Raw genomic sequence first — 17,500 nt, forward strand, 5'->3', positions numbered from 1 at the left:
CTCTGCCTAGCACAGAAATCCTTCAGACTGTAGATCTTTAGTATGCTTCTAAATGGAAGGACGCACGCTCATTTCTCACGTAAAAGTGTGGATAGATCTATAGTGGGTTACATGATCATTTATACGAGGAGGAAAGAACTTTTGATTTCGGGTATATGTCCAAGTGGTAGAATATTCTTATGCCACGCCAAAGCATGGGCGGATCTAATGTGATTTACCCACTCATTACACCCCCGGTATAGGGGTGTGTATAGGTTTCACTCGATGTGTTTGTGTGTTTGTGGCGGTATTTGTGTGTTTGTGTTCGCAAGTAGATCTCAAGAATGAACGGACCGATCGTCACCAAACTTGGTGAACAGGTTCTATACATTCCTGAGACGGTCCTTACAAAAATTGGGACCAGTCAAACACACGATTAGGGAGTTATTGGTGGATTAAATTTATACAACGACTTGTAGACGGACACCCCCGTTGGTCAAAGGGAAATAACCATTCTCACTGCCACCAACTGAGAAGGTTATTTCCCTTTGACGGGGGTGTTTTTCCTATCAGAGGAATTTCTTGTTTATTCGAGAATGAAGGTACGTGTCTCTAAGGATGTTCGGGGATTTTGTGTGTATGTATCAAAATGGAGATATGTTCTGATCACATGACACCGCTGGCCAGATCTGAGATAGTGAGCCCGATTTGTATTTTTTTTTATCAAGAACTGTGCCTTTAACAATGTTTACTGACGCAGAACCACTGGCACGTGACACATGGTGGTCACGTGGTGAAAGGGGGATTAGGGTTAGGGCGGAAGCTCTACTTCCGTAAAGCCTCCCACGTAAGACCCTGAAACTGTCCAGAAAAATCGGTCGTTAAACGGAGGTGTCTTTATTGGAAATTTGCTGGTCTTCGAGTGTCATTTTCTTTTTTTTTTCGACATGTTTACTCCTCCCAACGATTGCAAATAAAGTTGAAATATTACAGAGCACTCTGACAGTCAGGAGCACAACCAACTCTCAGTCCCCGCCGACCCCCCATGCCTGTGCGCACAACTCACCTACCCAGTCCTCCGACGATGCTGGTTATTTATTTATTATTTAAATATTTTTTGTGTCATTTCAACAAGTTTCAGTGACACAGAACCCACTCACCGATTCCGCCCACTAGGCCAGTGACGCCGCCGACAACGCCGCCGAGGCTAGCGGTTAGACCTCCTGCCACGTTGCCCACCACATCCAGACCGCCAAGACCGTTCAGCAAGCCCAGCAGCCTCTTGTCCCGAGTGCTGGCCGCGTCTGGATTGATAAGACAAGGCATAAGAAATAAGATACAAGACATAAGACACAAGACACAAGACACAAGACACAAGACACAAGACACAAGACACAAGACATAAGACACAAGACACAAGACATAAGCGTTCAAGACCGCCAGACTCTGCATGTATTCGTATTGCATCGTATTAAGTATTTCCATCAGGATTGTAGTCTGAACCCAGACAGAGCCTCGAGTGACGACTTTGACATTCTTATCCACATGGATAAAATTGCACACAACCCATTCATTGAGATGCAACCCTTTGAAAAGGTTATTTCTAAAATGCTGAGTTGTTAGGAAATCACAACTGAAATGTCGAGAAAATGGTAATCAAAAAGATGAGCCGGCGTTAACGCTATAAAACAATACAAATCATTACAAATCAGTCCCGGTTGGTCAAATTAGTCACACAGTGTACTAGACTAGCTGGTAGTAACGTACCTGCGGCAACGACAAGGGCGGCAGCAACAAGCAGAAGAACGTGGGAACGCATGTTGACAAAGGATGACTACTTCAGAAGGAGCTGGGCAAACTGCAGTGGTTCGTCTCACAAGGTTGTTCAGCGACTGGAATCGGTGATGTGGAGTCCATGGAATCGTGTTAAACTTATATAGGGATCTGTGTGCATGCGATGAATGCATTGATATGGATTTTGCTGTCAACGTCATAGTGTTGATTGTGTTTGAAGTGACAGGTGATGAGTGTGTGGGAGCGATTGACAATGGTATCGAGATGATCGGTTGTTATTGGTAAGATGCATGATAAGACGATCATACGAAAGGTGCGAAGGAGGACGAATACAATTGTGTGCCAGCGGGCGAGCACTGCTATACATGCACATACACTCTCTGGTATAATTATGTGCGCACATTCACGGTAGCACAGACACACACACACACACACACACACACACACACACACACACACACACACACACACACACACACACACATACATATATATATATATATATATATATATATATATATATATATATATATATATATATATATATATATATATATATAGATACACACACTCACACACACAAACACACATTATTATTATTATTATTATTGTGATCATTTTTTTATTTTTTATTTTTTTAATTTTTTTATGCGCCTAATCTAGATATAGCCCTAGGCGCTTACATATTAATTTCTGCCGTTTGAAATGGAATTTTTTACAGACAGACAGACAAACAGACATTTTTTACAAAAAATATATATCGCATTCACATCGGCCAGTAAAGCTCAGTAGCCTATTAGGCGAGCATTCACCTTTCACGGCCTTTATTCCAAGTCAAACGGGTATTTGGTGGACATTTTATCTATGCCTATACAATTTTGCCAGGAAAGACCCTTTTGTCAATCGTGGGATCTTTAACGTGCACACCCCAATGTAGTGTACACGAAGGGACCTCGGTTTTTCGTCTCATCCGAAAGACTAGCACTTGAACCCACCACCTAGGTTAGGAAAGGGGGGAGAAAATTGCGGCCTGACCCAGGGTCGAACACGCAACCTCTCGCTTCCGAGCGCAAGTGCGTTACCACTCGACCACCCAGTCCCTTACACATACGCACACACACACACATATAGACTGACATATACACACACAAACGCACACACACACACACACACAAACACAAACACACACACACACACACACACACACACACACACACACACACACAAACACACACACACACACACTTTCACTCACACGCACGCACAGTTTTCTGCTTAAAATTCGTTATCAAGTTGGGTTTTTTGTTCACAAAAATGTATGTGTTCAACGAACCGATTCTTGCAGATGCTCAAACCATGAATACAATCATCCGGAAATTGACGTCTGATCCATCGTTGAGGCAAAACAATATAGTTTACTCTAATATATCAAGCATATCTAAACTAAATAGAATGTACATAATTAAGAGCAAACAAAAGTACATAAGAGCAAAAGGCACAAAGGCGACATGCACCTGAACATTGCCAATGTAAACTAAGATGAAACATTACATGCTTAGTGATAAACTAGACAAGAGGGGAAAGACTGAGATAAGAACATTTAATGCATGCATAATTAAGGGAGAATAAATAGATACTACATGGATGTTAGTTGTGTGTGACATTCGTGTGCGCCAGATCATGTAAATGAGGGATTTGTTTTTACGTCGCAAATACCACACACTTCTCCACTTTTTTGTTTAACCTTCGAACCCGGGACATTTTTATTTCGACTTTTACTCATTCAAAACGATGACAATTGAAATATTTGTAGCAAGATGCAACTGGTAAAAATGGTTGTTTCGTGATTTTTTTGTCTTTCCAGTAAATTACTCAATCATGCTTTGTGTGACTTGTGCGTGCAACGATATGTTTGGCACACCTTCGGTCCCGCACCCATTTGTGTGTGTGTGTGTGTGTGTGTGTGTGTGTGTGTGTGTGCACGTGTGTGTGTGTGTGTGTATGTATGTGTGTGTGTGTGTGTGTGAGCGCGTGTGTGCGTGTGTGCGTGTGTGTGTATATGTGAATTTGTGAATTTGTGCGCGTGTGTGGGTTTAGTAAGCATGTGAGCAAACGTTCGCGTGTGTGCGTGAGTGCGTGCGTGTGTGGGTGTGGGTGTGCATATATGTATGCACGTAAATATAATGTCATTGCTTAGATGTACGTTCTTGCCCTCGCCCACTAAAACGCCCTAGTATATATCCTCCCTGGCACTCTTCGCATTACCGTCTTATCATGCATCTTACCAATAACAACCGATCATCTCGATACCATTGTCAATCGCTCCCACACACTCATCACCTGTCACTTCAAACACAATCAACACTATGACGTTGACAGCAAAATCCATATCAATGCATTCATCGCATGCACACAGACCCCTATATAAGTTTAACACGATTCCATGGACTCCACATCACCGATTCCAGTCGCTGAACAACCTTGTGAGACGAACCACTGCAGTTTGCCCAGCTCCTTCTGAAGTAGTTATCCTTTGTCAACATGCGTTCCCTCGTTCTTCTGCTTGTTGCTGCCGCCCTTGTCGTTGCCGCAGGTACGTTATTACCAGCTATCTAGTACACTGTGTGACTCATTTGACCAACCGGGACTGATTTGTAATGATTTGTATAGTTTTATAGCGTTAACGCCGGCTCATCTTTTTGATTACCATTTTCTCGACATTTCAGTTGTGATTTCCTAACAGTCAGCATTTTAGAAATAACCTTTCAGAAGGGCAGCATCTCAATGAATGGGTTGTGTGCAATTTTATCCATGTGGAGAAGCATATGAAAGTCGTCACTCGAGGCTCTGTCTGGGTTCAGACTACAATCCTGATGGAAATACTTAATACGATACAATACCGATACATGCAGAATCTGGCGGTCTTGAACGCTTATGTCTTGTGTCTTGTGTCTTGTGTCTTGTATCTTATTTCTTATGCCTTGTCTTATCAATCCAGACGCGGCCAGCACTCGGGACAAGAGGCTGCTGGGCTTGCTGAACGGTCTTGGCGGTCTGGATGTGGTGGGCAACGTGGCAGGAGGTCTAACTGCTAGCCTTGGCGGCGTTGTCGGCGGCGTCACTGGCCTAGTGGGCGGAATCGGTGAGTGGGTTCTGCGTCACTGAAACCTGTTAAAACGACAACACACAAAAATCGATCAATCAATCAATCAATCAATCAGTCCCTTTGGAGTGAGATGACGTCTGTTCAAGTCTATGTTTGTCTGCGTGTTGGTAAAAGGGAATATATCCAACAAACAAACTGTCTCAAATCGCCCTAAGAGCGATACAGTTCAGCTTGGGGGTTGTTATTTTGTCACCACACACCAGAAATACCTTTAAATAAACGTTTGAGCGCTGAGTTACTCAATTGAAAACGGCTGTATTTTGAGTAGGAATCCCAGACTGTAATTCTCATTGTGACGCACTTTGCGCGACTCCTAGTTTTCGTCCTACCTTTTGACCCAGATCATTCCATGCACTAAATCGAGAGATACAGATTTGAAATAGTGCTGAGAGCTATAGGGTTCGTTTTGGGGGTTGAATAGATGACAACGCACACAGAGAAGGTCTTAGAATTAGTGTTTGAGCGTTCTATTTTTCAAATCTGAATGCTGTGTTTGATAGTCATAGCAGACCGTAACGTACATTTTGTTGTGTCTGTTATTCGAAGCGTTTTCGCCCTGTATGGCACGGAATAGGCATGCGTTAGTTAGACTGTAGGTTTGACTTCCTCAATCCATCGGTCTTTATCTGCTTTGACAAATGAGTATCTATGAAAACTAAATAGATAATGATGAAGACTGGAAGTCTGGACTACTGACAGGAAAGCTGGACATTGCAAACTGCTCACTGATTATACTTCTTTTAATTATTTAGCATAGTTTTGGAGCAGTTATGAGCAAATTATTACAGGTGTTTCTAAATTACAGTACAGCGAATATCCCTTGAACTTTTTAAGGTCCAAATCGTCAGAAAATTTTCCAAAACGGCGGCTTAGACAATATATATAAATGAAGAACTGTTTCGTGTGACAGTCCCTTAAAGAGTGGATTAAAGTATTTACAATTCTATGTTTTTTCTACGTGTTCGTGTGACATTTCCGTAAGAGTGGATGACGTGTGTTTCAGTGGGCACTGTGGTGGAGATCGTGGCAAGTCTGACTGCAGCTCTCTCCGCCGCTCTCAATCTCAACGTCAATGTGCTTGGTACGTAAACACTTCACCATGATGATGATGATGATGACGATAGTGATGATGATGACGATGATGATGATGACGATAGTAATGATGATGACGATGATGATGATGACGATAGTAATGATGATGATGATGATGACGATAGTGATGATGATGACGATGATGAGGTTGTTGACGATAGTAATGATGATGTTGATGATGACGATAGTGATGACGATGACGATGATGATGATGACGATGATGATGATGACGATAGTGATGATGATGATGATGACGATAGTGATGATGATGACGATGATGACGATGATGACGATAGTGATGATGATGACGATGATGATGATGACGATAGTGATGATGATGATGATGATGATGATGATGACGATAGTGATGATGTTGATAATGTTGATAATGATGATGATGATGATGATGATGATGATGATGATGATGACGATGATGATGATGATGATGGGGTGCTGCTGGTGACGACGACGACGACGACGATGATGATGATGATGATGATGATGATGATGATGATGATGATGATGATGATGATGATGATGATGATGATGATGATGATGATGATGATGCTGCTGCTGCAGCTGCTGCTGCTGCTGCTGCTGCTGCTGATGATGATGATGGGGTGCTGCTGGTTGATGAATGTAGTGATGCTATACTGATAATTATAACGAAGACCACGAGCATAATTCATGGCATAATGGACGTCAATCATAAAGACAGCTACAATGAAGATGGACCACTTCTGCTGTTTATGATCATGACCATTACGGCGACAAAGATAATGACGAACAACATCAGCGTTAATGAAGATGACTTATATTCAAATGATGAAAAGGGATGGATGGCTCGCATCGAGTCTCAGGTCAATTTGTTGGTGTCGCAACTTTTTAATCTTTTAGTTGGTGTTTTACTTCTTTAAATTCAATATAGGCTTAGTTTGGCCCCATCAACCAACATTTGGCAGCGGAATTTGTAGCACCTGCGGGTCTGATTGAACCTGGTATTCGCCAGAGCCCCTCTCTTGACGCGTTCAAGAGTAGGTTGAAGACTCAGTTCTTCCCGTAGCTGGCTGCGACTTTCATGTTCGACAGTGATGTGTTGTGCCCCAAAAGACATTCTTGTGCTGTGCTCTGTGAGAGGTGTTTTCTTTGTGTTTGATATTATTTTGTTTGGACCTAGATATTGATGTGTACATTGTTGTTAAACAGTTGTTTGTTGTATGTTTATCAGAGTTTGCTAGTGTGTGATAGGGTTTGTGTCCGTCTGTAGATGTTAGTTTCTTTGTTAGTCCTGTGTTGACAACTCTTCGACAAGCGCTTAGAACTGTACCCACGGAATACGCGCTACATAAGCTTCATATTGATTGATTGATTGTATTTATTGCGAGTCTTGGTTCTCTTACTTAGTGTCACATATATTTAATTCTTTAGTTGGTGTCGTGCCTTTTTTAAGTTCCACATTGTGTTTTCAGGCGCCATCGCCGAAGTAGCGGTATAGCTTGTGGCGTCTGTGGGTCTGGGTGAACCCTGTCGCGATTCTTGGTTCACTTAGTTGGTGTCGTACATTATTAATCATTTGGTTGGTGTCGTACATTATTAATCATTTACTTGGTGTCGTGCCTTTGTAAGTTCCACATTGTGTTTTCAGGCACCATCGCCGAAGTAGCGGAATAGCTTGTGCGTCTGTGGATCTGGATGAACCTGGTAGCGATTTTTGTTCACTTAGTTGGTGTCGTACATTATTAATCATTTACTTGGTGTCGTGCCTTCTTAAGTTCAAAATTGTTGTTTTCAGGCGCCATCGCCGAAGTAGCGGTACAGCTCGTGGCGTCTGTGGAGCTGGATGGCCTGGCGTCATCCGTGATTGACATCGTCTCTGGAGTTGCCAACCTGGACATCTCTGCCCTCATCTGCGCTGTGGCCAACGTTGTTGCTGATGTATGTGGTTGGATTTATTTATTGTATTGCAACTATATATGTCTGTGTGTCTGTGTGTCTGTATGTCTGTGTGACTGTGTGTCTGTCAATCTGTCTGTCCGTCTGTCCGTCCGTCTGTGTGTCTGACTGTGTATGTGTGTGTCTGTCTGTCTGTCTTTTTTCTGTCACTCTTTATTTCTTTTTTTTCTTCTTCTTTTTAAGTTCTTTTTTTTCTGTCTTTCTTTCTGTCGTGGTCTTTGAAACGATGTTTTGGTAATTGTTAGAAAGGAAGTATTGATGAAGACAGAACCACGATGAACTGATTGAGGCTTTTGTATTGGACATGATGAGTTCGTCTGTCTCCTTTTAGAGGCAATGCCCGTCTGCCTGTATGCTCAGATGTCTGTGGGTGTTTTTTTCTGTTTTTGTCTATTCTTCTGTCTGTCTATGTCTGTTTCTGTTTCTGTCTCTGTCTCTGTCTCTGTCTCTGTCTCTGTGTTCGTTCATATATTCGTGTTCTCGAGGTTTTATGTGTCTGCCCAAACAATGGAACGGACCTGTTCCTGCTTTCTCACAGGTGGACGTGGGGGTCTTCCTGGCAGGCGTGGTCAACATTCTCGGTGTGCTGGACCTTGGCCAAGTCCTGGCCTCTCTCATCGCCAAACTGGACATCAGTGCCGTGGTCAGCCTGGCGGTCAGCCTCGCCGCTAGCGCCAGTCTCAACCTGACCGCCGTCCTGTCCGCCCTGCTGGCCAACACCCCTCTGTCCGCCTTCGTCGCTGTGGCGGTCAGCATCTCCGCCCAGGTGGCAGCTTCGGTCAACGTTGCGGCTATGGTGTCCGCTGCCCTCAGCGCCACTGTCCAGGCCTTGGTCCAGGCCGGTGTGCAGGTCAGTGCTGCGGTCAGTGCTGCGGCAGGAGCTGCGGCCAGAGTTGGTTGATAAACTGAGCTGCGAGATGCCTGTGATGTTCTCCTGTGTGGGGGTTACAGGTAAGTGGTTGCCCAGAGCGGCGTTCTTTAAGGCTACAGGAGTCACACTTGCATATTTATTTGCATATTTGTTTTGTAATTTATTTTAAGCATATTTATTTTTGGCATATTTGTTTTTGTTTTTATGTGGGTATTAATGTGCATTATTTATTTTTGCATATATTTAAGGTATAAATTAATTTGCATATTTAGTTTGTATATTTGCATTTGCATATTTGCTTTTGTATATTTGTAAGCATTTTTTTTTGCATATTTATCCGCACATATTTAGGGGGGAGGAGGGGGGCATATTTGTTAACGAATCATCATGAAAGTTGCTTGTTAATTCAATGCTTCCAAGTTGCTAGGAAACTGATTCCGCACAGGTTTCATTTACTGTTGTCGTTGTTTAGATCCCTTCTTCTTCTCTATAAAGTTGTTATTAGATCTTTGACTGATATGATTCTTGATTCCAAAGTTCTGCCCACACCAGTCAACAGCAACATGAATGAATAAATAGATAAATTAGATGAATTAATCGATATTGATATTACTTTTTGAACTACTTACTCAAAAGCTGATTTGTATTTTTTTCAGGCGTTAAATATATCCGCCCAAGAATCGACTGTTTTTTGCCCAGATGGCGTCTTCGTGATTTCAAACCGATTCCATGTGCAATTCTCGCGTGCTGAGTTTCGAATGTCGAAACGGTCTGTATTACTTGGAGGAATAAAATGTGAAGCATCTTATTACTGCTGTTTGTAATCACTTTAATTTACTTTCAAATACTACGTATACTCGCGCATGCCCACCAGTACATACGAATTACACACGCGAGTATATATATGTGTGTGTGTGTGTGTGTGTGTGTGTGTGTGTGTGTGTGTGTGTGTGTGTGTGTGTGTGTGTGTGTGTGTGTGTGTGTGTCTCGCTCTCCTCTCTCTCTCTCTCTTTCTATATATATATATATCTCTCTCTCTCTCGCTCTCTCTCTCTCACACTCTCTTTGACTCTCTCTGACTCTGTCTCTCTCTCTTACTCTCTCTCTCTCTCTCTCTTACTCTCTCTCACTCTCTCTTTCTCACTCTCTCTCTCTCTCTCACTCTCTCTCTCACTCTCTCTCTCACTCTCTCTCTCACTCTCTCTCTTTCTCTCACTCTCTCACTCTCTCTCTCTCTCTCACTCTCTTACTCTCTGAACAGCAAACATTGATCCAGTCATATTACATGTTTTGCATTTATTTCAAACAAGAGGTCTTCGTGTCCAATGAAAACCATTGTTGAAGTACGTGCAGAAGGGAAGCAATTCTACATCGGCATATCAGTCACCTGTAAAATGTTAGTGACATTCACTTTATAACCACCGCTCCTGTCTTTTCGTCTTACAAACACGCACACACACACACACACACACACACACACACACACACACACACACACACACACACACACACACACACGCGCGCGCGCGCGCGCACACACGTACACACACACACACACACGCACGCACACACACACGCTCACACACACACACACACACACACACACACATACATACACATGCACGCACGCACGCTCACGGACACAAACACACACAATTTTGTTTCCCCCCTCCCCCTTCATCTTCTACTCCCTCTCTTATTCTTTTCTCTGTTGCTGTTTGTGTGTCTGTCCGTTTCTCTCTCTCTTCCTCTCTCTCTCTCTTTCCCTCTCACTGTCTCACTGTAAACTTACCCCCAAATCTTGTCCACCGATGTTCACGTTAGGATCTTCATCTTCGGGGTTCCCATTAGCTTCGCCGTTACCCCCAGCGGCAAAAGATCCAGATCCAGATCCGGAACCTGAGACACCTCCTGAGACAGATCCGCCACCAGATCCGCTCCCGTTGGCATTTCCGCTGACTCCCACAGCTGCAGTCCCTGATCCTGCTGCAGAACTACCTCCAGAGGGCCCGGAACCGGTCCGAGAAGAACCTCCTGCAGATCCTGACCCACTTCCTGACCCCGAGCCAGATCCCGAAGTTCCGCCCCCGATTCCAGCACCAAGACCCAGTCCTAGTCCCAGACCTACTCTTCCGGATCCGCCTACACCTCCCCCTACAGAGCCACCCCCAGAGGAGCCTCCTCCACCGCCAAGAATACCACTCGAAGACCCTCCGCCTGCTCCTGAACTGCCCCCGGTAGCTCCACCCCCACTACCAGAACCACTTCCTGACCCAGAACCAGATCCCGAAGTTCTGCCCCCGATTCCAGCACCAAGACCCAGTCCGATTCCCAGACCTACTCTCCCGGATCCGACTACACCTCCCCCTGAGGAGCCTCCTCCACCACCAAGAATACCACTGGAAGACCCTCCGCCTGCTCCTGAACCGCCCCCGGTAGCTCCACCACCACTACCAGAACCACTTCCTGACCCGGAACCAGATCCCGAGGTTCCGCCCCCGACCCCAGCACCAAGACCCAGTCCTAATCCGAGACCTACTCTCCCGGATCCGCCTACACCTCCCCCAACAGAGCCACCCCCTGAGGAGCCTCCTCCACCGCCAAGAATACTACTCAAAGACCCTACGCCTGCTCCTGAACCGCCGCCGGTAGCTCCACCCCCACTACCAGAACCACTTCCTGACCCGGAACCAGATCCGCCCCCGACCCCAGCACCAAGACCCAGTCCTAGTCCGAGACCTACTCTCCCGGATCCGCCTACACCTCCCCCAACAGAGCCACCCCCTGAGGAGCCTCCTCCACCGCCAAGAATACCACTCGAAGACCCTACGCCTGCTCCTGAACCGCCCCCAGAACCACTGCCTGATCCTGTCCCAAAAATGCCTCCAATGCCACTTCCTGTTCCTGCACTACTGCCACCAGATCCGCCTGCATTTCCGAAGAGTCCTCCAGAACCACCTGATCCAGATCCAGCACCAGAACCAATGCCTGATCCTGTCCCGAAAATGCCTCCAATTCCACTTCCTGTTCCTGCCCTACTTCCACCAGATCCGCCCACATTTCCAAAGAGACCCCCTGATCCAGATCCTGTTCCAGCTCCGGAACTACCTCCAGTTGATCCGCCTGCATTTCCAAAGAGTCCACCAGATCCTCCTGAACCAGATCCAGCTCCAGAACCAATGCCTGATCCTGTCCCGAAAATGCCTCCAATTCCACTTCCTGTTCCTGCACTACTTCCACCAGATCCGCCCACATTTCCAAAGAGACCCCCTGATCCAGATTCTGTTCCAACTCCGGAACTACCCCCAGTGGAGCCGCCTGCATTTCCAAAGAATCCACCAGATTCACCTGAACCAGATCCAGCTCCAGAACCAATGCCTGATCCTGTCCCGAAAATGCCTCCAATTCCACTTCCTGTTCCTGTACTACTTCCACCAGATCCGCCCACATTTCCAAAGAGACCCCCTGATCCAGATTCTGTTCCAGCTCCGGAACTACCTCCAGTTGATCCGCCTGCATTTCCAAAGAGTCCACCAGATCCTCCTGAACCAGATCCAGCTCCAGAACCAATGCCTGATCCTGTCCCGAAAATGCCTCCAATTCCACTTCCTGTTCCTGTACTACTTCCACCAGATCCGCCCACATTTCCAAAAATACTCCCTAACCCTCCGGCTCCAGAACCTGTTCCTGTACCACTGCCTGTTCCAAAAATTCCTCCTCCGTTTCCGCCTCCATTCCCTGCTCCAGACCCAGTGCCCAAGCCTGAGAACCCTCCGCCAGTTCCTGACCCAGAACCGACACCAGTAGACCCTCCGCCTGTTCCTCCCGATGATCCTGATGCGGCTCCAGTCCCGGACCCTGCTCCTCCACCTACTCCACCTACTCCACCCAATCCACCGGATCCACTAGAGCCACCCGACCCTCCAAACGCCCCTGATCCACTAGAACCACCGGATCCCCTAAATCCTCCGGATCCCCTAAATCCTCCGGATCCCCTAAATCCTCCGGATCCCCTAAATCCTCCGGATCCACCAAACCCACCGGATCCACTGGAGCCGCTCAAACCACCTAATCCACCCGATCCACTAGTACCACCTGATCCACTAGAACCACCCGATCCACCAAACGCCCCTGATCCAATTAAACCACCTGAACCACTCCCACCAAACTCACCCGATCCACTGGATCCACCTACTCCACCAGTCCCACCCATACCACCCACCCCAGAACCAGCCCCAGGGCTGAGCAGCGGGATCTCAAAACCAGGCAGCAGAACGTCCAGGAACTCCGCAGTGACGTCAAGTGCCGTGGACACAAGCAGCCAGATGTCGATGTTTGGCAGCTGGATGGACACGCTGGTGACGAAGCCGAGGAGGTCCGACAGCGGCATGTTCTGCACGACGGCCGTGAGTAGGTCTGTGAGCGGCACGTCCAGGTCGACGGAGAGGCTGACGATGACGTCCACCAGGGCGGACACGCTCAGCTTGGTTGTGAGCTCGGCACACACTCTGCCCAGGTCGATGATGTTGAGCAGGTCTCCGACGCTTGTCAGGAACACTTCTACTTGGACCTGAGTTGAAGGGCGGGAGAAAAGGGTTAAGCCTGTCCTTAATTGGGCAAAGTATACTTCGCGAGGCTGACCGCAGGGAGCTTTAGCACTGAGTTTTCGGTATAAAGACTTCGCGAGGCTGACCGCACGGAGCTTTAGCACTGAGTTTTCGGTCAAAAGACTTCGCGAGGCTGACCGCAGGGAGCTTTAGCACTGAGTTTTCGGTCAAAAGACTTCGCGAGACTGACCGCAGGGAGCTTTAGCACTGAGTTTTCGGTCAAAAGACTTCGCGTGGCTGACCGCAGGGAGCTTTTGCACTGAGTTTGAGGTAAAAAGACTTCTCGAAGTCGACCTCTGGCTCACTAAAGGACCGCCTTCAAGATGTGTGACAAAATCAGACGAATAAGCCGTAGCCGTGGTACGCTTTTTGTTGTTTTCATTTTGTTTTATAAATGTATGCAACCTTCGTGAATAAATAGCTTACTACATGCAGACATTTAACTCGCCTAGTTTAACGGCCTGTGGTAATGGTAAACATTCCATGCTCTGTAGGAACGATCGTAACCGTAGTTGTAGTCAAGGCTTGCCGAGAGTCGGTTGAATAAGTTCCGCAAGGGAAATGAGAGGAGTAACGGCTGGAAGGCCGTAACCCCTGACACGGTTGCGCAACTCTCGCAACCCTTGACGGCCACTACGGTACTATATCTTCCTGACGGAGACAGGCTTAACGCCCCTATTGAAGCAACTTACGTCAGGAAGATTGAGCGCCACAGCTCTGATGAGCATCTCCACGTCTAGCTGGGGAAGCTCCAGGGAGATGCTCCGGACCGCAGCTCCGAGGTTCTCCAGCCTCACGGAGGCCACCAGCTCCAGGGCGGCTTGTGCCAGCGTGCCTGTCGAGAGCAATAGACACATTCCGGGAATAACTCTGCCGGGTTTGTTTGTGTTGGGAAAGAGTGAATACTCTCAGAAAATATAAAGCACGCTTTTCCACGTGCTCGCTCGATCTCTGCACGGAGGGACTCCATCACATTGGCAAAGCCAATCGTCAGCTCCGACGTGCATTCTTTCGACCAAAAAAAGTAATTTTGGTGAAATGACACCTATGTCAACGATCATACTTCAACTGTGCAGGCTTCACAGGGAAGTTTATTCGGCGTCGGTTATTTAAAAAACCGGACGACGTTGCTCAAAGACTTTGAATTCCAAGACCCGAACTTTGAATCATCATGTTAACTTGCTATGAGGAGGAATGTACGTGGTTGAAAAAAAATACCTTTCTGCTTGTGTAAAATACGACGTGAACCACCAGAAGTATTTCAAGTGTGTGGGTTTTTTCTTTCATGGAATAAGATTGATATTCTACCTGAACATAATTATTATACCATAAATCAACACACTGGGTGCGTTCTGTGCAGGTTTGCTGAATTAATTTCGCAGTTTGACACAGGTGTCAGTTACGAATGTCATTAACAAAAAAAATATTCCCACTCTTAGTAGAAAATATCGAGGGTTGAAAAAGCCGTTTGGTTAAAGATTTGTTTTCCGATAATTCCAAATAATAAACAATGATATTGAGAGTCCAACAGACAAGAAGACCTGCCAAACACAAACAACTAATGATCATGACAGTGTGTACCTTGCAGGTTGGCGTTGCCAGCCCCACCCAGAGCCAGCGTGATGGAACCGACGATATCTGCCACGAGGTCCAGGACATTGCCCACTGAAACATGACGGTTTTTAGTATGAAACAAAGAAAAAAGGGAAAAGAAAAAAGAACAAGCCTCAAGCCGCTTAAAGCGATTTACATTTAGTGAATCTGTGGAAGTCACAGATTTAAACTGCATTTGTATTTCACCAAGACAAGTAAGACCATTGGTTGACCAAAACCCTGTAGGCCGAGAAAGCGCCGGCACTGGATGTAGCCAAGACCGAGACGGGTCACGCTCGTCTCCGTGAAGCATGCAAACGTTGTACCTAATTAACCTATTTTCTTCAATTGTGAGCACACGTTTTTGAGTAAACATGTCATATCTATTATATTTTTGGATTAAGATTTTGATACTGAATACAATACAATCATTTTTAAATCAGTTTGTGAAAATTCGATTTTAATAACAACTTTAATGAGCAAACTGTTATCAACAAATGTGTATGCTTCTGAGCTGAAATGCAATCCCATAGTCCAGATTAAGGGAAAGAGTGCTTGACCAAAATGTCAATCAATTTGGATTAAAAAAAAAAGGAGGTCGTGACAGTGCTGCCTTACTTTCACCAAAAGCCGGATATGACGTCATCAAAGACATTTATGAGGAGACAAACTTGACTCAATGTAAAAAAGAAGACAAGAAAAAAATAAAGCATATAAGAGAAAACAAAAGGCAAGAAAAGCCATCTAAACAGAAACAAGAAAAAACAAGAAAGCTCACGCGTGATTAACCATTCAGTTAATCGAATGCACTGAAACACGTTCATTTCTCTCTAACCTTGAGTAGTGCTATCAAAAATTGGACAAAAACGACACAAGCAAATGCCCTTGAAAATGTGTAAACCAGTTTTCATAAAAATCTGTTTGTTCGTTTTTGAGATATACTTTGTACAGACAGACACACTCACAAACTTAGGGAGACAAACCTCACCCTCCGCCCTCCTTAAAACATTCAGTCAATACTTGACTGAATGAAGAAAAAGAAGAAAAAAATGATAAAGGAACAAATCAGTGGGGGAAAATAAAATAAGAATAAATAAAATCGGGAAGAAAAAAAAGAGGAAAAAGGAACAAATCAATCAATCAATGACGCTTATATCGCGCATATTCCGTGGGTACAGTTCTAGGCGCTCTGCAGTGATGCCGTGTGAGATGAAATTTTATACGGCCAGTAGACTGCAGCCATTTCGGCGCATATTTACCTTTCACGGCCTATTATTCCAAGTCACACGGGTAAATCAACAATAACAACAAAAGGAAAGAGAGCACAACAAAACTTACCAAGATTCGGGTCAGAAGTGGGTTAAGCACTTTGGTCTTCAGTCTTTGGGTTATAGCTTTCAGTGGAGAAGAAAAAAAGAAAAAAAAAAAAAAAAAAAACTTACCAAGATTGCCGACACCCGAGAGGGTATTTCCCAGGGTGGCACCAAGGTTCAACCCCAGGAGCAGTCGTTTGTCTCTCGGGAGTGCTGTGTCTGTGTAAGCCATGCCAGGAAAACATCACTCAATCCTCAGTTTGTTTAAATAGTCCTTGTCGACAAGACTGTATATTAATGTAAGTTTGCATCAAGTTCGCAGGCAAACACAGCTCCAACACAGAGAGGGTCAGAGACAAACACAGACAAATACACTCGAAAAAACAACACACGCACGCACGCACGCACGCACGCACGCACGCACGGACGCACGCACACACGCACGCACGCACGCACGCACACACACACACACACACACATACACACACACACACACACACACACACACCCACACACACACACACACAGCCACACACCATACACATTGTTCTTAGCTAACGCCAGGGATCGCTACTAATCAGATATTTATGAGTACACAATATTTTGCAATCTTTTTAAGTCATAGGTTCATGTTCATTAATTTATCCTCCCATATTTTCTATTTGCTTCTTCCCTTCTGTCTCTGTCTCTGTCTTTACGGTATTTGTGCCTGTTTCTCCTTATGTTTTTTCTGTCTCAATCTCTCTCCCTCTCTCTCCCTCTCTCCCCCTCTCTCTCCCTCTCTCTCTCTCTCTCTCTCTCTCTCTCTCTCTCTCTCTCTCTCTCTCTCTCTCTCTCTCTCTCTCTCTCTCTCTCTCTCTCTCTCTCTCTCTCTCTCTCTCTCTCTCTCTAGTACCTTCAAACAAAAAATATTTAAATTAATGTAATCTTATCTAATCTAATGTAATCTAACTAATCTAATCGAATCCAATCCAATCTAATCTAATCCAATCTAATCCAATCAAATCTAATCCAATCCAATCCAATCCAATCTAATCTAATCTAATCTAATCTAATCTAATCTAATCTAATCATATCTTATCTTATCTAAACTTATCTTATCTTATCTTATCTTATCTTATCTTATCTTATC

General features: G+C 45.2%; 3 protein-coding genes across 3 annotated transcripts in view; 1 reads left to right on the forward strand and 2 right to left on the reverse strand.

Annotated features, from left to right (window-relative positions):
* The window catches only part of LOC138946316 (antifreeze protein Maxi-like), a 5,420-nt gene extending 3,514 nt beyond the window's left edge, over nucleotides 1-1,906 (reverse strand). Inside the window, exons 1-2 of the mRNA XM_070317858.1 lie at nucleotides 1,747-1,906; nucleotides 1,140-1,283 (exon numbers count right to left, since the gene is read on the reverse strand). Coding sequence (XP_070173959.1) covers nucleotides 1,140-1,283; nucleotides 1,747-1,798 — 196 coding nt within the window. The 5' untranslated portion in view covers nucleotides 1,799-1,906. The remainder of the gene's footprint in view (nucleotides 1-1,139; nucleotides 1,284-1,746) is intronic.
* A 2,299-nt stretch (nucleotides 1,907-4,205) lies between these two features.
* Nucleotides 4,206-9,663, forward strand: LOC138946317 (antifreeze protein Maxi-like). The gene is made up of 6 exons (XM_070317859.1): nucleotides 4,206-4,366; nucleotides 4,772-4,915; nucleotides 5,943-6,020; nucleotides 7,824-7,966; nucleotides 8,523-8,935; nucleotides 9,512-9,663. The coding sequence occupies exons 1-5, from the start codon at nucleotides 4,315-4,317 to the stop codon at nucleotides 8,883-8,885; spliced, it is 780 nt and encodes a 259-aa protein (XP_070173960.1). The 5' UTR covers nucleotides 4,206-4,314; the 3' UTR covers nucleotides 8,886-8,935; nucleotides 9,512-9,663.
* A 473-nt stretch (nucleotides 9,664-10,136) lies between these two features.
* Nucleotides 10,137-17,500, reverse strand: part of LOC138946319 (uncharacterized PE-PGRS family protein PE_PGRS46-like) — an 8,372-nt gene continuing 1,008 nt past the window's right edge. Inside the window, exons 2-6 of the mRNA XM_070317861.1 lie at nucleotides 16,498-16,587; nucleotides 15,044-15,127; nucleotides 14,155-14,297; nucleotides 10,648-13,425; nucleotides 10,137-10,242 (exon numbers count right to left, since the gene is read on the reverse strand). Of these exons, the coding sequence (XP_070173962.1) occupies nucleotides 10,222-10,242; nucleotides 10,648-13,425; nucleotides 14,155-14,297; nucleotides 15,044-15,127; nucleotides 16,498-16,587 (3,116 nt within the window). The 3' untranslated portion in view covers nucleotides 10,137-10,221. The remainder of the gene's footprint in view (nucleotides 10,243-10,647; nucleotides 13,426-14,154; nucleotides 14,298-15,043; nucleotides 15,128-16,497; nucleotides 16,588-17,500) is intronic.

Source organism: Littorina saxatilis, linkage group LG13, assembly GCF_037325665.1.
Source record: "Littorina saxatilis isolate snail1 linkage group LG13, US_GU_Lsax_2.0, whole genome shotgun sequence".
Classification (NCBI taxonomy): domain Eukaryota; kingdom Metazoa; phylum Mollusca; class Gastropoda; order Littorinimorpha; family Littorinidae; genus Littorina; species Littorina saxatilis.